Here is a 24,973-nt window from a genome sequence, read left to right as displayed (position 1 = left end):
TCCTATCCTATCAGTATCCATCCTACCAGTATCCATCCTACCAGTATCCATCCTATCCTATCAGTATCCATCCTACCAGTATCCATCCTATCCTACCAGTATCCATCCTATCCTATCAGTATCCATCCTATCAGTATCCATCCTATCCTACCAGTATCCATCCTACCAGTATCCATCCTATCCTATCAGTATCCATCCTATCCTATCCTACCAGTATCCATCCTATCCTACCAGTATCCATCCTATCCTATCAGTATCCATCCTACCAGTATCCATCCTATCAGTATCCATCCTATCCTATCAGTATCCATCCTACCAGTATCCATCCTATCAGTACCATCCTATCCTATCAGTATCCATCCTATCAGTATCGACACGCTGCAACAACACACTTAACGAGCGTTCTCTCTGCGTGGTGTTTAGGGAAACACGCGTTGCATCCTGGGTCGTTGTAGGAAAGATACGTGGTTAAAACACTGGTAAGCCTGAGCTCCAACGCGCTATGGGAAACGGGGTTCTGGTCTTTCTAGCGGCTTCACCTTTCATTCTAACAATCAAATGTCTCTCCCCCCTCCCCCATCTGCTCTCTGAATGACAGAGTCCAGTTCCAGGTTACTGTAGACTAGAGGTGAACTAGGAAAGACATATCTTCACCAAACACTCCTGAGAGAAACACACACAGGAGGATGTCCTCTAGGCTTCTGCATCCCAGAAGGACATGGTGTGTCTATAGCAGTACTCTGGGCCTATTCGGTTCACCGAGGTGTGTTGAGGACTATGGGACAGGGTCTCTCCTTTCCTCTCCTCCCTCCATACCTCGTCAATCTCTCGTATCCAGCGGTCGATGCCTTCTGAACGACCAGCGGTTTGCGATGTCATACACCAGCAGGATCCCCTGAGAACAACACACACACACACACACACACACACACACACACCATTGTTCTTTATGTCCTGTTTATAGAAGTAGGAGGAGCAGATTAGGACCAGCCAAACACACTCAGTAGGGGACTTGTGTCATTAGATTGTGTGTGTACTGGATTAGATGAGTGTATTAGTCATGTGTGCAGAGTCTCAGATGTAATTGCAGGGTACAGTGAAACTCTGTAGCTCCAACACCGAGGTCAAAAGAGAAGTACATGAAACAATAATACTAATAATATATACTATATCCACAGTTGAAGTCGGGAAGTTTACATACACCTTTAGCCAAATACATTTAAACTCCGTTTTCACAATTCTGACATAATCATAGTAAAAATTCCTGTTTTAGGTCAGTTAGATCACTCACTTTATTTTAAGAATGTGAAATGTCAGAATAATTGTCGAGAGAGAATGATTTATTTCAGCTTTAATTTTTCATCACATTCCCAGTGGGTCAGAAGTTTACATACACGCAATTAGTATTTGGTAGCATTGCCTTTAAATTGTTTAACTTCCACAAGCTTCCCACAATAAGTTGGGTGAATATTGGCCCATTCCTCCTGACAGAGCTGGTTTAACTGAGTCAGGTTTGTAGGCTCTTGCTCGCACAAGCTTTTTCAGTTCTGCCCACACAATTTCTATGGGATTGAGGTCAGGGCTTGTGATGGCCACTCCCAATACCTTGACTTTGTTGTCCTTAAGAAATTTGGAAGTATGCTTGGGGTCATTGTCCATTTGGAAGACCCATTTACACCAAGCTTCAACTTCCTGACTGATGTCTTGAGATGTTGCTTCAATATATCCACAATTTTCCACCCTCATGATGCCATCTATTTTGTGAAGTGCACCAGTACTTCCTGCAGCAAAGCACCCCACAACATGATGCTGCCACCCCCGTGCTTCACTGTTGGGATGGTGTTCTTTGGCTTGCAAGCCTCCCCCTTTTTCCTCCAAGCATAACGATGGTCATTATGGCCAAACAGTTTCATCAGACCAGAGGACATTTCTCCAAAAACTACAATCTTTGCCCCCATGTGCAGTTGCAAACCATAGTCTGGCTTTTTAATGGCGGTTTTGGAGCAGTGGCTTCTTCCTTGCTGAGCGGCCTTTCAGGTTGTCGATATAGGACTCATTTTACTGTGGCTATAGATACTTTTGTACCAGTTTCCTCCAGCATCTTCACAAGGTCCTTTGCTGTTGTTCTGGGATTGATTTGCACTTTTCACACCAAAGTACGTTCATCTCCAGGAGACAGAACGCGTCTCCTTCCTGAGCGGTATGACGGCTGCGTGGTCCCATGGTGTTTATACTTGCATACTATTGTTTGTACAGATGAACGTGGTACCTTCAGGCGTTTGGAAATTGCTCCCAAGGATGAACCAGACTTGGACGTCTACAAAAGAAAATTCTGAGGTCTTGGCTGATTTCTTTTGATTTTCCCATGATGTCAAGCAAAGAGGCACTGAGTTTTAAGGTAGGCCTTGAAATACATCCACAGGTACACCTCCAATTGACTCAATTATGTCAATTAGCCTATCAGAAGCTTCTAAAGCCATGACATCATTTTCTGGAATTGTCCAAGCTGTTTAAAGGCACAGTCAACTTACTGTATGTACATTTCTGACCCACTGGAATTGTGAAACAGTGAAATAATCTGTCTGTAAACAATTGTTGGAAAAATTACTTGTGTCATGCACAAAGTAGATGTCCTAACAGACTTGACAAAACTATAGTTTGTTAACAAGAAATTTGTGGAGTGGTTGAAAACCAAGATTTAATGACTCCAACCAAAGTGTATGTAAACTTCTGACTTCAACTGTATATATACACACTATGTCGGCAGAATGTGTGTACTATGTCAGCAGAATGTGTGTACTATGTCAGCAGAACAACTGTATATATACACACTATGTCGGCAGAATGTGTGTACTATGTCAGCAGAATGTGTGCACTATGTCAGCAGAATGTGTGTACTATGTCAGCAGAATGTGTGTACTATGTCAGCAGAATGTGTGTTCCTACCTGAGCCCCTCTGGAGTAGGACCTGAAGATGGTGCAGAACCTCCCCTGTCCTGACGTGTCCCTGAGAGAGAGAGAGCGAGAGAGAGATATGAGTTAACCACAATTAAAGGGATATTCCGCCAATTTTGATCTGTGGTTGAAAAGAGAAGGTTCTAAAAATAAATGTATCTGTGACATCACAGGATAGGATTCAAAGTAAGAAAAACAGTGATTTTCAAAACCTGCAACGAGTTTCTAGCCAGGAGGGTATCATCTTCCTCCCCACAAATCCCATAGCGTTTGAAGATCACTGTTTTTAAAATGGTTTAACTTCTGACGATATCATCGGGTAAAACTTTTTATCATTATATTTGTTCCTACAAAACGTAGAAAATGTGCCGTTTTCACATACAGTGTCAATCTACGGTGCACCAAACGGAGATGAATGATTATCCAAGATAAAACCCAGATAATGCACTTCAGAAAAAAAGGGTAGAGTAAGAAGAGTATTCATGACTTCTCTTTAGGCCAACGCCCCTAAACTAATGAGTACCCATCCTAACATACTGTATACTACCTACTTAATGAGTATCCATACTAACATACTGTATACTACCTACTTAATGAGTACCCATACTAACATACTGTATACTACCTACTTAATGAGTACCCATACTAACATACTGTATACTACCTACTTAATGAGTATCCATACTAACATACTACCTACTTAATGAGTACCCATACTAACATACTACCTACTTAATGAGTACCCATACTAACATACAGTATACTACCTACTTAATGAGTACCCATACTAACATACTGTATACTACCTACCTAATGAGTACCCATCCTAACATACGGTATACTACCTACTTAATGAGTACCCATACTAACATACTGTATACTACCTACTTAATGAGTACCCATCCTAACATACAGTATACTACCTACTTAATGAGTACCCAAACTAACATACTGTATACTACCTACTTAATGAGTACCCATACTAACATACTGTATACTACCTACTTAATGAGTACCCAAACTAACATACTGTATACTACCTACTTAATGAGTACCCATACTAACATACGGTATACTACCTACTTAATGAGTACCCATACTAACATACTGTATACTACCTACTTAATGAGTACCCATACTAACATACTACCTACTTAATGAGTACCCACACTAACATACTGTATACTACCTACTTAATGAGTACCCATACTAACATACTGTATACTACATACTTAATGAGTACCCATACTAACATACTGTATACTACCTACTTAATGAGTACCCATACTAACATACTACCTACGTAATGAGTACCCACACTAACATACTGTATACTACCTACTTAATGAGTACCCATGCTAACATACTGTATACTACCTACATTTACATTTAAGTCATTTAGCTACCTACTTAATGAGTACCATACTAACATACTGTATACTACCTACTTAATGAGTACCCATACTAACATACTACCTACGTAATGAGTACCCACACTAACATACTGTATACTACCTACTTAATGAGTACCCATGCTAACATACTGTATACTACCTACATTTACATTTAAGTCATTTAGCAGACCTACTTAATGAGTACCCATACTAACATACTGTATACTACCTACTTAATGAGTACCCATACTAACATACTGTATACTACCTACTTAATGAGTACCCATACTAACATACTGTATACTACCTACTTAATGAGTACCCATACTAACATACTGTATACTACATACTTAATGAATACCCATACTAACATACTGTATACTACCTACTTAATGAGTACCCATACTAACATACTGTATACTACATACTTAATGAGTACCCATACTAACATACTGTATACTACCTACTTAATGAGTACCCATACTAACATACTGTATACTACCTACTTAATGAATACCCATACTAACATACTGTATACTACCTACTTAATGAGTACCCATACTAACATACTGTATACTACATACTTAATGAGTACCCATACTAACATACTGTATACTACCTACTTAATGAGTACCCATACTAACATACTACCTACTTAATGAGTACCCACACTAACATACTGTATACTACCTACTTAATGAGTACCCATACTAACATACTGTATACTACATAGTTACTTAATGAGTACCCATGCTAACATACTGTATACTACCTACTTAATGAGTACCCATGCTAACATACTGTATACTACCTACATTTACATTTAAGTCATTTAGCAGACCTACTTAATGAGTACCCATACTAACATACTGTATACTACCTACTTAATGAGTACCCATACTAACATACTGTATACTACCTACTTAATGAGTACCCATACTAACATACTGTATACTACCTACTTAATGAGTACCCATACTAACATACTGTATACTACATACTTAATGAGTATATACTATTAGTTCATTTTAGTATACTGTAAACAAACGGTATTGTTTCAGTTGAGCGTACTAGCATTTCGCCTGTTGTCCGGAAGTTGATGCTGTTGATATGCAACCTAATAATAATAATAATAATAATATATGCCATTTAGCAGACGCTTTTATCCAAAGCGACTTACAGTCATGTGTGCATACATTCTACGTATGGCTAGCGTATCTTGCTAGCTTGTTAGCATTACAAATGACTATCTGGTATGTTCGTAAATTCAATCTGGAGTACTTTCTGTTTCATAACCACAGCGTGTTGATTCAACATGTAGGATGTACTAATAACCACAACATGTAGGATGTACTAATAACCACAACATGTAGGATGTACTAATAACCACAACATGTAGGATGTACTAATAACCACAACGTGTAGGATGTACTAATAACCACAGCGTGTTGATTCAACATGTAGGATGTACTAATAACCACAACGTGTTGATTCAACATGTAGGAAGTACTAATAACCACAACATGTAGGATGTACTAATAACCACAACGTGTTGATTCAACATGTAGGATGTACTAATAACCACAACATGTAGGATGTACTAATAACCACAACGTGTTGATTCAACATGTAGGATGTACTAATAACCACAACATGTAGGATGTACTAATAACCACAACATGTAGGATGTACTAATAACCACAGCGTGTAGGATGTACTAATAACCACAGCGTGTAGGATGTACTAATAACCACAGCGTGTAGGATGTACTAATAACCACAGCGTGTAGGATGTACTAATAACCACAACATGTAGTATGTACTAATAACCACAACATGTAGGATGTACTAATAACCACAGCATGTAGGATGTACTAATAACCACAGCATGTAGGATGTACTAATAACCACAACATGTAGGATGTACTAATAACCACAACATGTAGGATGTACTAATAACCACAACATGTAGGATGTACTAATAACCACAACGTGTAGGATGTACTAATAACCACAACGTGTAGGATGTACTAATAACCACAACGTGTAGGATGTACTAATAACCACAACATGTAGGATGTACTAATAACCACAACATGTAGGATGTACTAATAACCACAACGTGTAGGATGTACTAATAACCACAACGTGTAGGATGTACTAATAACCACAACGTGTAGGATGTACTAATAACCACAACGTGTAGGATGTACTAATAACCACAACATGTAGGATGTACTAATAACCACAACGTGTAGGATGTACTAATAACCACAACATGTAGGATGTACTAATAACCACAGCGTGTTGATTCAACATGTAGGATGTACTAATAACCACAGCGTGTTGATTCAACATGTAGGATGTACTAATAACCACAACGTGTTGATTCAACATGTAGGATGTACTAATAACCACAACATGTAGGATGTACTAATAACCACAACATGTAGGATGTACTAATAACCACAACATGTAGGATGTACTAATAACCACAACGTGTAGGATGTACTAATAACCACAACATGTAGGATGTACTAATAACCACAACATGTAGGATGTACTAATAACACAACATGTAGGATGTACTAATAACCACAGCGTGTTGATTCAACATGGGATGTACTAATAACCACAACGTGTTGATTCAACATGTAGGATGTACTAATAACCACAACATGTAGGATGTACTAATAACCACAACGTGTTGATTCAACATGTAGGATGTACTAATAACCACAACATGTAGGATGTACTAATAACCACAACATTCAACATGTAGGATGTACTAATAACCACAACATGTAGGATGTACTAATAACCACAACATGTAGGATGTACTAATAACCACAGCGTGTTGGATGTACTAATAACCACAGCGTGTAGGATGTACTAATAACCACAACATGTTGATTCAACATGATGTACTAATAACCACAACATGTAGGATGTACTAATAACCACAACATGTAGGATGTACTAATAACCACAGCATGTAGGATGTACTAATAACCACAACATGTAGGATGTACTAATAACCACAACATGTAGGATGTACTAATAACCACAACGTGTAGGATGTACTAATAACCACAACATGTAGGATGTACTAATAACCACAACATGTAGGATGTACTAATAACCACAACGTGTAGGATGTACTAATAACCACAACGTGTAGGATGTACTAATAACCACAACGTGTAGGATGTACTAATAACCACAACGTGTAGGATGTACTAATAACCACAACATGTAGGATGTACTAATAACCACAAGGTGTAGGATGTACTAATAACCACAACATGTAGGATGTACTAATAACCACAGCGTGTTGATTCAACATGTAGGATGTACTAATAACCACAGCGTGTTGATTCAACATGTAGGATGTACTAATAACCACAACGTGTTGATTCAACATGTAGGATGTACTAATAACCACAACATGTAGGATGTACTAATAACCACAACATGTAGGATGTACTAATAACCACAACATGTAGGATGTACTAATAACCACAACGTGTAGGATGTACTAATAACCACAGCGTGTTGATTCAACATGTAGGATGTACTAATAACCACAACATGTAGGATGTACTAATAACCACAACATGTAGGATGTACTAATAACCACAGCGTGTTGATTCAACATGTAGGATGTACTAATAACCACAGCGTGTTGATTCAACATGTAGGATGTACTAATAACCACAACATGTAGGATGTACTAATAACCACAACGTGTTGATTCAACATGTAGGATGTACTAATAACCACAACATGTAGGATGGACTAATAACCACAACGTGTTGATTCAACATGTAGGATGTACTAATAACCACAACATGTAGGATGTACTAATAACCACAACATGTAGGATGTACTAATAACCACAGCGTGTAGGATGTACTAATAACCACAGCGTGTAGGATGTACTAATAACCACAACGTGTTGATTCAACATGTAGGATGTACTAATAACCACAACATGTAGGATGTACTAATAACCACAACATGTAGGATGTACTAATAACCACAACATGTAGGATGTACTAATAACCACAGCATGTAGGATGTACTAATAACCACAACATGTAGGATGTACTAATAACCACAACATGTAGGATGTACTAATAACCACAACATGTAGGATGTACTAATAACCACAATGTGTAGGATGTACTAATAACCACAACGTGTAGGATGTACTAATAACCACAACGTGTAGGATGTACTAATAACCACAACATGTAGGATGTACTAATAACCACAACATGTAGGATGTACTAATAACCACAGCGTGTAGGATGTACTAATAACCACAACATGTAGGATGTACTAATAACCACAGCGTGTAGGATGTACTAATAACCACAACATGTAGGATGTACTAATAACCACAACATGTAGGATGTACTAATAACCACAACGTGTAGGATGTACTAATAACCACAACGTGTAGGATGTACTAATAACCACAACATGTAGGATGTACTAATAACCACAACATGTAGGATGTACTAATAACCACAGCGTGTTGATTCAACATGTAGGATGTACTAATAACCACAACATGTAGGATGTACTAATAACCACAACATGTAGGATGTACTAATAACCACAACATGTAGGACGTACTAACCACAGCTCCAGTTTCACTCTCCTCCCATCCAGCAGAATAGTGGTGGTCTTGTAGTCGATGCCTGGATGGAGGAGAGAGGGAGGAGGTTGAGAGAGAGAGGGAGAGAGAGAGAGGGGGGAGGAGGTTGAGAGAGAGAGAGACGGGTTGAGAGAGACGTGGTTGAGAGAGAGAGAGGGGGTCGAAAGAGAGAGGGAGAGGGGTTGAGAGAGAGAGAGAGAGGTTGAGAGAGAGAGAGAGAGAGAGGTTGAGAGAGAGAGAGAGGGGTTGAGAGAGAAAGAGAGAGGGTTGAGAGAGAGAGAGAGAGAGGGGGTTGAGAGAGAGAGAGAGGGTTGAGAGAGAGAGAGAGGGGTTGAGAGAGAGAGAGAGAGGTTGAGAGAGAAAGAGAGGGTCATGAGAGAGAGAGAGACAGAGAGAGGGGTGAGAGAGAGAGAGAGGAGAGAGGAGGGTTGAGAGAGAGACACTTGAGAGAGAGGGGTTGAGAGAGAGAGAGAGAGAGAGAGAGAGAGAAGGGGGAGGTTGAAATACAGAAGAGAAAGTGGTAGGGAGGAGGGTGAGAGAAAGAAGGGAGAGGTATTAGACATTAAAAAGCATAATCAGTTCACCTGTCCTCCTGTGTGTGTGTGTGTGTGTGTGTGTGTGTGTGTGTGTGTGTGTGTGTGTGTGTGTGTGTGTGTGTGTGTGTGTGTGTGTGTGTGTGTGTGTGTGTGTGTGTGTGTGTGTGTGTGTGTGTGTGTGTGTGTGTGTGTGTGTGTGTGTGTGTGTGTGTGTGTGTGTGTGTGTGTGGCTTCAGAATGTAAAAGGACACATATTGTGCTTCAGTTGCAGTTCTCCACTTGGATGAGAAATCTTTGCTCTTGTCCTGACCAATCAAATTACTGCTTTCACGGCGGTCTATGGCACTGCATCTCAGGGCAAGAGGTGTCACTACAGACCCTGGTTCGATTCCAGGCTGATTCACAATTGTCCCAGCGTCGTCTGCATTAACAGTTTGGCCGGGGGGAAGGCCGTCATTGTAAAGAAGAATTTGTTCTTAGTTGACTTTCCCAAGTATAAAAAAAAAAAAATAATACATTTTTTAAATTCACGCACTGGCATTCTTTTATTTAAAAGGAACTCAGTCCACCTTTAAAGTTACTCTTGAAAGGTGTAATAGCAGTTGGGTAGTGCATCATCAGTTCCTCTGTCATTTTGGGGCGGCAGGGTAGTCTAGTGGTTAGAGTGTAGAGGTGGCAGGGTAGTCTAGTGGTTAGAGTGTAGAGGTGGCAGGGTAGTCTAGTGGTTAGAGTGTAGAGGTGGCAGGGTAGCCTAGTGGTTAGAGTGTAGAGGTGGCAGGGTAGCCTAGTGGTTAGAGTGTAGAGTTGGCAGGGTAGCCTAGTGGTTAGAGTGTTGGACTAGTAACCTGAAGGTTGCAAGTTCAAACCCCCGAGCTGACAAGGTACAAATCTGTCGTTCTGCCCCTGAACAGGCAGTCAACCCACTAGGCCGTCATTGAAAATAAGAATTTGTTCTTAACTGACTTGCCTGGTTAAAAAAATAAAAAATGTCAGTCATTACAGACATTTAGAACCTGTCAGAAATGTCCAGATCAACCAGCTAACGCTTTTTAATTCAGTTCTTTTTAGCCCGTAGATACCGTTGTCATTTTGTCAAATATCACATGAATACACATAAGACATGGCAAAATGTATAGAATTTATGGAGGTCTGAACAGTCTGTATCATGAACAGTTCTAGTCCCCATAGAGGTCTGAACAGTCTGTATCATGAACAGTTCTAGTCCCCATAGAGGTGTGAACAGTGCTGGTCCCCATAGAGGTCTGAACAGTCTGTATCATGAACAGTGCTGGTCCCCATAGAGGTCTGAACAGTGCTGGTCCCCATAGAGGTGTGAACAGTCTGTATCATGAACAGTGCTGGTCCCCATAGAGGTCTGAACAGTGCTGGTCCCCATAGAGGTGTGAACAGTGCTGGTCCCCATAACAGTCTGTATCATGAACAGTGCTGGTCCCCATAGAGGTCTGAACAGTGCTGGTCCCCATAGAGGTCTGAACAGTGCTGGTCCCCATAGAGGTGTGAACAGTCTGTATCATGAACAGTCCCCATAGAGGTCTGAACAGTGCTGGTCCCCATAGAGGTGTGAACAGTCTGTATCATGAACAGTGTGGTCCCCATAGAGGTGTGAACAGTCTGTATCATGAACAGTGCTGGTCCCCATAGAGGTGTGAACAGTCTGTATCATGAACAGTGCTGGTCCCCATAGAGGTGTGAACAGTCTGTATCATGAACAGTGCTGGTCCCCATAGAGGTGTGAACAGTCTGTATCATGAACAGTGCTGGTCCCTATAGAGGTGTGAACAGTGCTGGTCCCCATGAGGTGTGACAGTCTGTATCATGAACAGTGCTGGTCCCCATAGAGGTGTGAACAGTCTGTATCATGAACAGTGCTGGTCCCCATAGAGGTGTGAACAGTCTGTATCATGAACAGTGCTGGTCCCCATAGAGGTGTGAACAGTCTGTAATGAACAGTGCTGGTCCCCATAGAGGTCTGAACAGTCTGTATCATGAACAGTGCTGGTCCCCATAGAGGTCTGAACAGTCTGTATCATGAACAGTGCTGGTCCCCATAGAGGTCTGAACAGTGCTGGTCCCCATAGAGGTGTGAACAGTCTGTATCATGAACAGTGCTGGTCCCCATAGAGGTCTGAACAGTGCTGGTCCCCATAGAGGTCTGAACAGTCTGTATCATGAACAGTGCTGGTCCCCATAGAGGTCTGAACAGTCTGTATCATGAACAGTGCTGGTCCCCATAGAGGTCTCTGTATCATGAACAGTGCTGGTCCCCATAGAGGTGTGAACAGTCTGTATCATGAACAGTGCTGGTCCCCATAGAGGTGTGAACAGTCTGTATCATGAACAGTGCTGGTCCCCATAGAGGTGTGAACAGTCTGTATCATGAACAGTGCTGGTCCCCATAGAGGTGTGAACAGTCTGTATCATGAACAGTGCTGGTCCCCATAGAGGTGTGAACAGTCTGTATCATGAACAGTGCTGGTCCCCATAGAGGTGTGAACAGTGCTGGTCCCCATAGAGGTGTGAACAGTCTGTATCATGAACAGTGCTGGTCCCCATAGAGGTGTGAACAGTCTGTATCATGAACAGTGCTGGTCCCCATAGAGGTGTGAACAGTCTGTATCATGAACAGTGCTGGTCCCCATAGAGGTGTGAACAGTCTGTATCATGAACAGTGCTGGTCCCCATAGAGGTGTGAACAGTCTGTATCATGAACAGTGCTGGTCCCCATAGAGGTGTGAACAGTCTGTATCATGAACAGTGCTGGTCCCCATAGAGGTGTGAACAGTGCTGGTCCCCATAGAGGTGTGAACAGTGCTGGTCCCCATAGAGGTGTGAACAGTCTGTATCATGAACAGTGCTGGTCCCCATAGAGGTGTGAACAGTCTGTATCATGAACAGTGCTGGTCCCCATAGAGGTGTGAACAGTCTGTATCATGAACAGTGCTGGTCCCCATAGAGGTGTGAACAGTCTGTATCATGAACAGTGCTGGTCCCCATAGAGGTCTGAACAGTCTGTATCATGAACAGTGCTGGTCCCCATAGAGGTCTGAACAGTCTGTATCATGAACAGTGCTGGTCCCCATAGAGGTGTGAACAGTCTGTATCATGAACAGTGCTGGTCCCCATAGAGGTGTGAACAGTCTGTATCATGAACAGTGCTGGTCCCCATAGAGGTGTGAACAGTGCTGTTCCCCATAGAGGTGTGAACAGTGCTGGTCCCCATAGAGGTGTGAACAGTGCTGGTCCCCATAGAGGTCTGAACAGTGCTGGTCCCCATAGAGGTCTGAACAGTGCTGGTCCCCATAGAGGTCTGAACAGTGCTGGTCCCCATAGAGGTGTGAACAGTGCTGGTCCCCATAGAGGTGTGAACAGTGCTGGTCCCCATCATGAACAGTGCTGGTCCCCATAGAGGTGTGAACAGTGCTGGTCCCCAGTGCTGGTCCCCAACAGGTGTGAACAGTCTGTATCATGAACAGTGCTGGTCCCCATAGAGGTGTGAACAGTCTGTATCATGAACAGTGCTGGTCCCCATAGAGGTGTGAACAGTCTGTATCATGAACAGTGCTGGTCCCCATGTGAACAGTCTGTATCATGAACAGTGCTGGTCCCCATAGAGGTGTGAACAGTCTGTATCATGAACAGTGCTGGTCCCCATAGAGGTGTGAACAGTCTGTATCATGAACAGTGCTGGTCCCTGGTCCCCATAGAGGTGTGAACAGTCTGTATCATGAACAGTGCTGGTCCCCATAGAGGTCTGAACAGTGCTGGTCCCCATAGAGGTGTGAACAGTCTGGTCCCCATCATGAACAGTTCTGGTCCCCATAGAGGTGTGAACAGTCTGTATCATGAACAGTGCTGGTCCCCATAGAGGTGTGAACAGTCTGTATCATGAACAGTGCTGGTCCCCATAGAGGTGTGAACAGTCTGTATCATGAACAGTGCTGGTCCCCATAGAGGTGTGAACAGTGCTGGTCCCCATAGAGGTGTGAACAGTCTGTATCATGAACAGTGCTGGTCCCCATAGAGGTGTGAACAGTCTGCATGAACAGTGCTGGTCCCCATAGAGGTGTGAACAGTCTGTATCATGAACAGTGCTGGTCCCCATAGAGGTGTGAACAGTGCTGGTCCCCATAGAGGTGTGAACAGTGCTGGTCCCCATAGAGGTGTGAACAGTCTGTATCATGAACAGTGCTGGTCCCCATAGAGGTCTGAACAGTGCTGGTCTCCATAGAGATGTGAACAGTGCTGAACAGTCTGGTCCCCATAGAGGTCTGAACAGTGCTGGTCCCCATAGAGGTGTGAACAGTCTGTATCATGAACAGTGCTGGTCCCCATAGAGGTGTGAACAGTGCTGGTCCCCATAGAGGTGTGAACAGTCTGAATGAACAGTGCTGGTCCCCATAGAGGTGTGAACAGTCTGTATCATGAACAGTGCTGGTCCCCATAGAGGTGTGAACAGTCTGTATCATGGTGCCCCATAGAGGTGTGAACAGTGCTGGTCCCCATAGAGGTGTGAACAGTGCTGGTCCCCATAGAGGTGTGAACAGTCTGTATCATGAACAGTGCTGGTCCCCATAGAGGTCTGAACAGTGCTGGTCTCCATAGAGATGTGAACAGTCTGTATCATGAACAGTGCTGGTCCCCATAGAGGTCTGAACAGTGCTGGTCTCCATAGAGATGTGAACAGTCTGTATCATGAACAGTGCTGGTCCCCATAGAGGTGTGAACAGTCTGTATCATGAACAGTGCTGGTCTCCATAGAGATGTGAACAGTCTGTATCATGAACAGTGCTGGTCCCCATAGAGGTCTGAACAGTGCTGGTCCCCATAGAGGTCTGAACAGTGCTGGTCTCCATAGAGATGTGAACAGTCTGTATCATGAACAGTGCTGGTCTCCATAGAGGTGTGAACAGTCTGTATCATGAACAGTGCTGGTCCCCATAGAGGTGTGAACAGTGCTGGTCCCCATAGAGGTGTGAACAGTCTGTATCATGAACAGTGCTGGTCTCCATAGAGGTGTGAACAGTCTGTATCATGAACAGTGCTGGTCCCCATAGAGGTGAACAGTGCTGGTCCCCATAGAGGTGTGACAGTCTGTCCCCATCATGAACAGTGCTGGTCCCCATAGAGGTGTGAACAGTCTGTATCATGAACAGTGCTGGTCCCCATAGAGGTGTGAACAGTGCTGGTCCCCATAGAGGTGTGAACAGTCTGTATCATGAACAGTGCTGGTCCCCATAGAGGTGTGAACAGTGCTGGTCCCCATAGAGGTGTGAACAGTCTGTATCATGAACAGTGCTGGTCCCCATAGAGGTGTGAACAGTGCTGGTCCCCATAGAGGTGTGAACAGTGCTGGTCCCCATAGAGGTCTGAACAGTGCTGGTATCATGAACAGTGCTGGTCCCCATAGAGATGTGAACAGTGCTGGTCCCCATAGAGGTCTGAACAGTGCTGGTCCCCATAGAGGTGTGAACAGTCTGTATCATGAACAGTGCTGGTCCCCATAGAGATGTGAACAGTCTGTATCATGAACAGTGCTGGTCCCCATAGAGGTGTGAACAGTCTGTATCATGAACAGTGCTGGTCCCCATAGAGGTCTGAACAGTGCTGGTGCTGGTCCCCATAGAGGTGTGAACAGTCTGTATCATGAACAGTGCTGGTCCCCATAGAGGTGTGAACAGTCTGTATCATGAACAGTGCTGGTCCCCATAGAGGTGTGAACAGTCTGTATCATGAACAGTTCTGGTCCCCATAGAGGTGTGAACAGTCTGTATCATGAACAGTGCTGGTCCCCATAGAGGTGTGAACAGTCTGTATCATGAACAGTGCTGGTCCCCATAGAGGTCTGAACAGTGCTGGTCCCCATAGAGATGTGAACAGTCTGTATCATGAACAGTGCTGGTCCCCATAGAGGTCTGAACAGTCTGTATCATGAACAGTGCTGGTCCCCATAGAGGTGTGAACAGTCTGTATCATGAACAGTGCTGGTCCCCATAGAGGTGTGAACAGTGCTGGTCCCCATAGAGGTGTGAACAGTCTGTATCATGAACAGTGCTGGTCCCCATAGAGGTCTGAACAGTCTGTATCATGAACAGTGCTGGTCCCCATAGAGGTCTGAACAGTCTGTATCATGAACAGTGCTGGTCCCCATAGAGGTGTGAACAGTGCTGGTCCCCATAGAGGTGTGAACAGTGCTGGTCCCCATAGAGGTCTGAACAGTTCTGGTCCCCATAGAGGTCTGAACAGTGCTGGTCCCCATAGAGGTCTGAACAGTGCTGGTCCCTATAGAGGTGTGAACAGTCTGTATCATGAACAGTGCTGGTCCCCATAGAACAGTCTGTCCCCATCATGAACAGTGCTGGTCCCCATAGAGGTGTGAACATTAGATATGCCTTGTCTTCAGGAACTCTCTCTCATTAGTTATTCCCTCTATCTTCTCCCCCCATATCTCTGGGGCATTTGTCTGATGGAGCTGGGAGTGTGTGAAGCAGCTCTTTTGAAGCCACAGACCAGCAGCCCTGCCCCCCCCCTCCTCTTTCTCTCTCTCTCTCCATCGCCCCCCAACTAACAACAGCAGCAAGCTGTTACATCCAGCAGCACCATAACACCCAGACAGGCAGCAGTCTCCTTTCCTCGTGCCCAAGGAGAGCTCACCCCATCGGGTACAGGTCTGTCACAACCTCCCCTCTCCACTGAGAGCCTCCAGGACTCCGACAGAGTCACACGACAGCTAGCCTGTAGACACCCCTAGCTCTGAACGATAACGACTGGCAACAATGTTATTGTATTGAAGAAAAACAAACAAAAGAAACCACACAACCTTTGAAATGACTTAACAAGGACAACGTAGGCAGTTCAAACAACACCCTGATGAACTGGTGTGGAAGCTATGATTCCCAGCGTGATGCTAGCTAATGGGCGTCTCCCGACTCAACACACACCCTGACAAACCAGAATAGAAGGCATCTGGTGATCCTCGGGCTAAGGTCACGGTGACTGTGTAGCTACACTCTCAGGGGACCTGCTGGGTGTGTGTGTGTGTGGAGAAGGTGGAGTGTGTGTGTGTGTGTGTATAGTGTGTGTGTGTAGTGTGTGGAGAGTGTGTGTGTGGAGAGTGTGTGTGTGGAGAATGTGTGTGTGGAGAATGTGTGTGTGGAGAATGTGTGTGTGGAGAGTGTGTGTGTGGAGTGTGTGTGTGGAGTGTGTGTGTACTCTATAATACAGGGCTTGTAGTAGGACTGCGAAGTCATTCAAACCAGGGGTGGGAGGAAAGGTCTGGTTTTAAAAGCTTTTCTTAAAACATTATTATTTAAAAATATATAAAAATACACAGGATAGGTGTTGTTCTACAGGGTCAGTCATAGTAGTATGATAGGTGTTGTTTTACAGGGTCAGTCATAGTAGTATGATAGGTGTTGTTTTACAGGGTCAGACATAGTAGTATGATAGGTGTTGTTGTACAGGGTCATAGTAGTATGATAGGTGTTGTTGTACAGGGTCAGTCATAGTAGTATGATAGGTGTTGTTGTACAGGGTCAGACATAGTAGTATGATAGGTGTTGTTGTACAGGGTCAGACATAGTAGTATGATAGGTGTTGTTGTACAGGGTCAGACATAGTAGTATGATAGGTGTTGTTGTACAGGGTCAGTCATAGTAGTATGATAGGTGTTGTTGTACAGGGTCAGTCATAGTAGTATGATAGGTGTTGTTGTACAGGGTCAGTCATAGTAGTATGATAGGTGTTGTTGTACAGGGTCAGTCATAGTAGTATGATAGGTGTTGGTGGTTGTAGATTTCCCTCTAGTGGTGTGGGGGCTGTGCTTTGGCAAAGTGGGTGGGGTTATATCCTTCCTGTTTGGCCCTGTCCGGGGGTGTCCTCGGATGGGGCCACAGTGTCTCCTGACCCCTCCTGTCTCAGCCTCCAGTATTTATGCTGCAGTAGTTTATGTGTCGGGGGGCTAGGGTCAGTTTGTTTATCTGGAGTACTTCTCCTGTCCTATTCGGTGTCCTGTGTAAATCTAAGTGTGCGTTCTCTAATTCTCTCCTTCTCTCCTTCTTTCTCTCTCTCGGAGGACCTGAGCCCTAGAACCATGCCCCAGGACTACCTGACATGATGACTCCTTGTTCCCCAGTCCACCTGGCCATGCTGCTGCTCAGTTTCAACTGGCCTGGGCCCTAGGACCATGTCCCAGGACTACCTGACATGAGTGTGTCCCCAGTCCACCTGGCCATGCTCCTGCTCCAGTTTCAACTGTTCTGCCTTACTATTATTCAACCATGCTGGTCATTTATGAACATTTGAACATCTTGGCCAGTTCTGTTATAATCTCCACCCGACAGCCAGAAGAGGACTGGCCACCCCACATATGCTCTCTCTAATTCTCTCTTTCTTTCTCTCTCTCGGAGGACCTGTAGGACCGTGCCCCAGGACTACCTGACATGATGGCTCCTTGCTGTCCCCAGTCCACCTGACTGTGCTGCTGCTCCAGTTTCAACTGTTCTGCCTTATTAGACCATGCTGGTCATTTATGAACATTTGAACATCTTGGTCATTTTCTGTTATAATCTCTACCCGTAGAGGACTACCCCACATGGTTCCTCTCTAGGTTTCTTCCTAGGTTTTGGCCTTTCTAGGGAGTTTTTCCTAGCCACCGTGCTTTTACACCTGCATTGTTTGCTGTTTGGGGTTTTAGGCTGGGTTTCTGTACAGCACTTTGAGATATCAGCTGATGTACGAAGGGCTATATAAATAAATTTGATTTGATTTGATTTGTTGTTTTACAGGGTCAGTCATAGTAGTATGATAGGTGTTGTTTTACAGGGTCAGTCATAGTAGTATGATAGGTGTTGTTTTACAGGGTCAGTCATAGTAGTATGATAGGTGTTGTTTTACAGGGTCAGTCATAGTAGTATGATAGGTGTTGTTTTACAGGGTCAGTCATAGTAGTATGATAGGTGTTGTTTTACAGGGTCAGTCATAGTAGTATGATAGGTGTTGTTTTACAGGGTCAGTCATAGTAGTATGATAGGTGTTGTTGTACAGGGTCAGTCATAGTAGTATGATAGGTGTTGTTGTACAGGGTCAGTCATAGTAGTATGATAGGTGTTGTTGTACAGGGTCATAGTAGTATGATAGGTGTTGTTGTACAGGGTCATAGTAGTATGATAGGTGTTGTTGTACAGGGTCAGTCATAGTAGTATGATAGGTGTTGTTGTACAGGGTCAGTCATAGTAGTATGATAGGTGTTGTTTTACAGGGTCAGTCATAGTAGTATGATAGGTGTTGTTTTACAGGGTCAGTCAGTAGTATGATAGGTGTTGTTTTACCGGGTCAGTCATAGTAGTATGATAGGTGTTGTTGTACAGGGTCAGTCATAGTAGTATGATAGGTGTTGTTTTACAGGGTCAGTCATAGTAGTATGATAGGTGTTCTACAGGGTCAGACATAGTAGTATGTTACCCCTGGAGGCACTTGGAGATTTTCACCTTGTCGACTCGGGCAGCGACCTTTCAGCTACTGACCCTTCTGCTGTAGCCGATGCATTATTAGTTAGTGAGACAGTGACTAGACCTTCTGCTGTAGCTGATGCATTATTAGTTAGTGAGACAGTGACTGGACCTTCTGCTGTAGCTGATGCATTATTAGTTAGTGAGACAGTGACTAGACCTTCTGCTGTAGCTGATGCATTATTAGTTAGTGAGACAGTGACTAGACCTTCTGCTGTAGCTGATGCATTATTAGTTAGTGAGACAGTGACTGGACCTTCTGCTGTAGCTGATGCATTATTAGTTAGTGAGACAGTGACTAGACCTTCTGCTGTAGCTGATACATTATTAGTTAGTGAGACAGTGACTGGACCTTCTGCTGTAGCTGATACATTATTAGTTAGTGAGACAGTGACTAGACCTTCTGCTGTAGCTGATGCATTATTAGTTAGTGAGACAGTGACTAGACCTTCTGCTGTAGCTGATGCATTATTAGTTAGTGAGACAGTGACTGGACCTTCTGCTGTAGCTGATGCATTATTAGTTAGTGAGACAGTGACTGGACCTTCTGCTGTAGCTGATGCATTATTAGTTAGTGAGACAGTGACTGGACCTTCTGCTGTAGCTGATGCATTATTAGTTAGTGAGACAGTGACTAGACCTTCTGCTGTAGCTGATGCATTATTAGTTAGTGAGACAGTGACTAGACCTTCTGCTGTAGCTGATGCATTATTAGTTAGTGAGACAGTGACTGGACCTTCTGCTGTAGCTGATGCATTATTAGTTAGTGAGACAGTGACTAGACCTTCTGCTGTAGCTGATGCATTATTAGTTAGTGAGACAGTGACTAGACCTTCTGCTGTAGCTGATGCATTATTAGTTAGTGAGACAGTGACTGACCTTCTGCTGTAGCTGATGCATTATTAGTTAGTGAGACAGTGACTAGACCTTCTGCTGTAGCTGATACATTATTAGTTAGTGAGACAGTGACTAGACCTTCTGCTGTAGCTGATACATTATTAGTTAGTGAGACAGTGACTGGACCTTCTGCTGTAGCTGATGCATTATTAGTTAGTGAGACAGTGACTGGACCTTCTGCTGTAGCTGATGCATTATTAGTTAGTGAGACAGTGACTGGACCTTCTGCTGTAGCTGATGCATTATTAGTTAGTGAGACAGTGACTGGACCTTCTGCTGTAGCTGATGCATTATTAGTTAGTGAGACAGTGACTGGACCTTCTGCTGTAGCTGATACATTATTAGTTAGTGAGACAGTGACTAGACCTTCTGCTGTAGCTGATACATTATTAGTTAGTGAGACAGTGACTGGACCTTCTGCTGTAGCTGATACATTATTAGTTAGTGAGACAGTGACTGGACCTTCTGCTGTAGCTGATGCATTATTAGTTAGTGAGACAGTGACTGGACCTTCTGCTGTAGCTGATGCATTATTAGTTAGTGAGACAATATGAATGTGTCTGCATTGTTCAGACGTTTGTACAGGAGCGGAAAATATTATTCACTTACCACAGCGGACTGGTATGTGTCTGTTTTTAGGTGGTGTGTGTGTGTAGATGGTGTGTGTGTGTAGATGGTGTGTGTGTGTGTGTAGATGGTGTGTGTGTGTGTGTATGTGTATACATGTGTTATGTGTCCGTGCGTCTGTGTGTCTCTTTGTCTTTGTATTTATTAGAGATCCCCCTTAGCTGCTGCCAAGACTTGTGTCCTCTCCCTGTGTGTGTGTGTAGATGGTGTGTGTGTGTGTGTGTGTGTGTGTGTGTGTGTGTGTGTGTGTGTGTGTGTGTGTGTGTGTGTGTGTGTGTGTGTGTGTGTGTGTGTGTGTGTGTGTGTGTGTGTGTGTGTGTGTGTGTGTGTGTGTGTAGTACATTTTCAAGTGAGTCATTTAGCAGAAGCTCTTATCCAGAGCGACTTACAGTTAGTGCATTCATCCTTAAGACAGCTCGGTTGGACAACATAATCACAGTAAGTACATTTTCCCCCACAATAAAGTAGTTATCAGAAAAGTCCTGAGCTCGTGACTCACCACTGCTGTACGCGTACGGAGACTCTGCCGATCCATCCTGTAGGCTGTCTAGTATCTCCCCTTTCCCCACATCGCTGTCCCCGACCAGGAGGAACTTCAACAGGTAGTCATAACTCTTCACCGGGCTGCCCTGGGTCCCCATCCTGCCTTCCTCACATCTGTCCCCTCACACACTGGGGGAGGAGAGGGGATGGAGGCAGAGGGGGACGGAGAGGGGAGGGGATGGAGAGAGGGGGGGGACAGGTATGGTCTATTCCAGCAGAGAAGTTAGAGTAGTCAAGAGTCTGTGTGGTCCTCCAGTTGAGAATTGTTGATTAGCCCTACGGCCCACTGTTGTGTGTCGAGGTGGAGTTGAGGCGCTGCTACAGGTTAAAACACCTGACCACCATTGTAGCTTGGCAAGTCTAAATGATGCAGCAATAGTGGACACAATTAATTTGAAAAAAAAAAAAAAGTCCCTCCAGGTTAAACAGCTTGCAGGAGTTGGAAGTACGGTGTGCTGCTCAAAACCAAAAACGTCCCTTGGACAGGAATGAGGCAGGGTACCAAATAACGTCACTGCTGAAAGCAAGCTGCGAGCAGAAGTCCTGATCTTCCAACCTCAACACCGTTTTACAACTGGTATTTATTTAACCACCGACTTCTCTGACTGCTAGCGCTTCAAACACCTGTCACAGTTTAAAACAACAATTACATTTAAAATACAACGCGGTTGCTTCATCAACAGACTGTTAGTAAACGAACCTTGTTGTGAGCTATCTGGCAATAACCTCTCTTTAGATGAAAACAACATATTTGTTTTGTGGACGTGACGTTAGCTAAACTGTATATTGTAAGGATATGTAGCTAGTTTCCTAGTTAGCGAACAGGCTATCTGTGTCCTTATTGTTAGCATAACGTTAGCTAGCTAGCGAGTAATGCCATTATGGGCTAGCTATCGCAATAAAGAAAGTGTTATCAAGAACATCTAACGTTAGTCTATATTGAGCCCACAAAAAAAATGTTTATAGCCTGTTTTTGTTTTTTTACTAGATGGTTAGCAACCCTGTTATAGTAATTAAAGGGTAAATAGGCAGCTAGCCATGAATGGTAGCTAGCAAGCTAACTATGAACAACAGCTTTGCGTGGCTGGCAAGACAGGAGGAGCTAGTTAGCTGGGTATGCTAAGCTAGCTGGGTATGCTAAGCTAGCTGGTAATGCTAAACTAGCTGGGTATGCTAAGCTAGCTGGGTATGCTAAGCTAGCTGGTAATGCAAAACTAGCTGGTAATGCTAAACTAGCTGGTAATGCTAAGCTAGCTGGTAATGCTAAACTAGCTGGTAATGCTAAACTAGCTGGGTATGTTAAACTAGCTGGGTATGCTAAACTAGCTGGTAATGCTAAACTAGCTTGATATTCGTGGTTAGTTGACAAGTGTCAAATCAAATCAACGACTGAGGTCAAACATCCCGAATTAAATAACATACCCTAATATGTATCAGTTTGCCAGAGCTCTCATTCATAAAAGTAATAATTGTACGAGTAATCTCCTAACCTGTCGAAAACTGGACTATCCTCTTCCTAACTGGTTTACGATGCTGGCTTCCTTGGTACCGATTTGCTTGCTAACTTCACCCGAGTCTGGCTGCTCTGAAATCGGGCCCCTCTCTCTTGTCCGGACAACAAAGATCCGTAACTTCCCGACCTTTTCCTTTGCCTTGGTTCAAATCCAGAACTTGCAGTTTGCCGTATTTTCTCGTGGGTCCAAAGCACAAGTTGAGATGTAAAGGTTTTAGTCCAAGTCCGCAGTAAATCATTTGAAAATCTCTGTTTGTAAAATCATACATGTGTTTTTTTTCTCCTCTAACACACTGAAGCTGACAGATAGGCACTGCACTGTCTGGTGCTCGAGGTTCCCGCTCCGCCCTTACCAGCCTCTGATTGGATACACATACACACAGAATGATACGATTGGCTATCAGAAAAATCAATCATAAAATCTGTCAACAACACATTGAGAGTGTGGAAGTGACTGAGATTAAAGGGGCAGATTCGACTATTGTTGATCGTACTGGTGGTGAAGGAGGAACGGTAATCTTGCGCTGCTCGGTTCGTGTTGTCAACAAGGCAGCATTGTGCATCGTCCAGAAACATTACATCTCTTTCCAATAAAAAATATATATGGTTGAATTTTTCAAATTAGTTTTCATTTGGAAGGCATATACAGCGTTTATATAACACATTTAAAAAAAATAACTTTTTCATGTCATAACACATGAAAAAGTAATACACATTACTCCACGAGTTTAATTATGCCACTTTTGTTTTTGAGCCGATTTCGCCATGGGCTTTGAATGTGGTACCTGGCTCACGCCTGGGGGGCAGCCCGGTGCAAAACACGCCTCATCGGGCGTCCCGGACAGATGAATCGAATGCCTTCAATGCCAATCAGATGATAGAATGGATTAAAGCACTGGCCCAAACAAAAACGGAATAAAAAACAATGGGGAAATGTAGTGATACTAGTAACGTCATAAATGTTGAAACAAAGGACACGGAAGTAATCTTAACAAACACGTTTGTGTGGGATACTGTCAGTTGACAGAGGGTGTGAATGTGTGTCAAACCTGTTTGAAAACCATGACTCATTACCTCTCCTCTCCCACGGATAAATACTCGAATGAATGAATGACTGATTGAATTAATCACACACACACGTAGCCGAGGTAAGTAGTGGTGCTGAAGCATCCGCTGAAAAATAACAATAATAATATATATATATACTAGTCATGTATTAGCGGACCCATATAGGCTTCCGTATCGCCGGCAAATATTTTTTTAGATATATATTTCAGGATATTGTGTATCCTTGGAAAAAAAACAGAATTCTGGTAAACATTACAATTTTAAAAACATAGCTTGTCCAAGAAAAGTAGTCTCTTGACAGGGTAAATTAAGCTGCCTTCAAAGTTCTGTACTGAATTCAATATTACCACTACCTTTTTAAAACCATGTAGAGATTTATTACCCAAACACAAGCATTATTATTTATTTGTATATATTTAATTTTTAGCTTTATTTACTTCATATCCCAGCGATAATGCTTTGCCCTGGGAAGACAAAATGCAATTTGCTCAACTTGCCATTGGCTCAACTTTCCCCAAGGCAAACATTTTGACTATGTTAGCCCACATATCTACAAGGATGCACTTTCATACTAGGTTTAGGACCTCATATTGAAGCTTGTAGGCTGCGTTTACACAGGCAGCTCAATTCTGATTTCGGCCTACCGGGGAACAGTGGGTTAACTGCCTTGTTCAGGGGCAGATTTTTACCACGTCAGCTCCATCCAGCAACCTTTCGGTTACTGGCCCAATGCTCTAACCACTAGGCTATCTGCCACACCAAAATTATTTGTTATATTGTGTTAGATTTGTTGTTAATACATATTTTATACACACACACACACACACACACACACACACACACACACACACACACACACACACACACACACACACACACACACACACACACACACACACACACACACACACACACACACACACACACACACACACTACCAGTCAGAAGTTTTAGAACACCTACTCATTCAAATGTTTTTCTTTTTACATTGTAGAATAACAGCGAAGACATCAAAACTATGAAATAACACATATGGAGTCATGTAGTAACCAACAAAGTGTTAAATAAATCCTTCATATAAGTTAATTTGTGGAATTTCTTTCCTTCTTAATGCGTTTGAGCCAATCAGTTGTGTTGTGACAAGGTAGGGTTGGAATACAGAAGAAGCCCTATTTGGTGAAAGACCAAGTCCATATTATGGCAAGAACAGCTCAAATAAGCAAAGAGAAATGAGTCTCTCATTTCATT

General features: G+C 43.2%; 1 protein-coding gene across 1 annotated transcript; it reads right to left on the bottom strand.

Annotated features, from left to right (window-relative positions):
* Positions 1 to 820: 820 nt before the first annotated feature.
* On the bottom strand, positions 821 to 22,879 carry LOC124028720 (ras-related protein Rab-40C-like). The gene is made up of 4 exons (XM_046340701.1): positions 21,101 to 22,879; positions 8,997 to 9,057; positions 2,947 to 3,007; positions 821 to 895 (listed from the first exon to the last, which is right to left on the bottom strand). The coding sequence occupies exons 1-4, from the start codon at positions 21,240 to 21,242 to the stop codon at positions 821 to 823; spliced, it is 339 nt and encodes a 112-aa protein (XP_046196657.1). The 5' UTR covers positions 21,243 to 22,879.
* Positions 22,880 to 24,973: the final 2,094 nt, after the last annotated feature.

The sequence above is a fragment of the Oncorhynchus gorbuscha genome, unplaced genomic scaffold, assembly GCF_021184085.1.
Source record: "Oncorhynchus gorbuscha isolate QuinsamMale2020 ecotype Even-year unplaced genomic scaffold, OgorEven_v1.0 Un_scaffold_4714, whole genome shotgun sequence".
Taxonomy (NCBI): Eukaryota; Metazoa; Chordata; class Actinopteri; order Salmoniformes; family Salmonidae; genus Oncorhynchus; species Oncorhynchus gorbuscha.
Note: the sequence above shows the minus strand (reverse complement) of the source record. Positions and strands in the feature narration are given on the sequence as shown.

Excerpts from the sequence above, each read along its gene's own strand:
- LOC124028720 (XM_046340701.1), bottom strand. The coding sequence starts at position 21,242 with ATGGGGACCCAGGGCAGCCCGGTGAAGAGTTATGACTACCTGTTGAAG. Across the intron at positions 9,058-21,100 it reads TCCGTACGCGTACAGCAGTG|GCATCGACTACAAGACCACC; the intron begins GTGAGTCACGAG and ends TCCTCCATCCAG. Across the intron at positions 896-2,946 it reads CCTACTCCAGAGGGGCTCAG|GGGATCCTGCTGGTGTATGA; the intron begins GTAGGAACACAC and ends TGTTGTTCTCAG.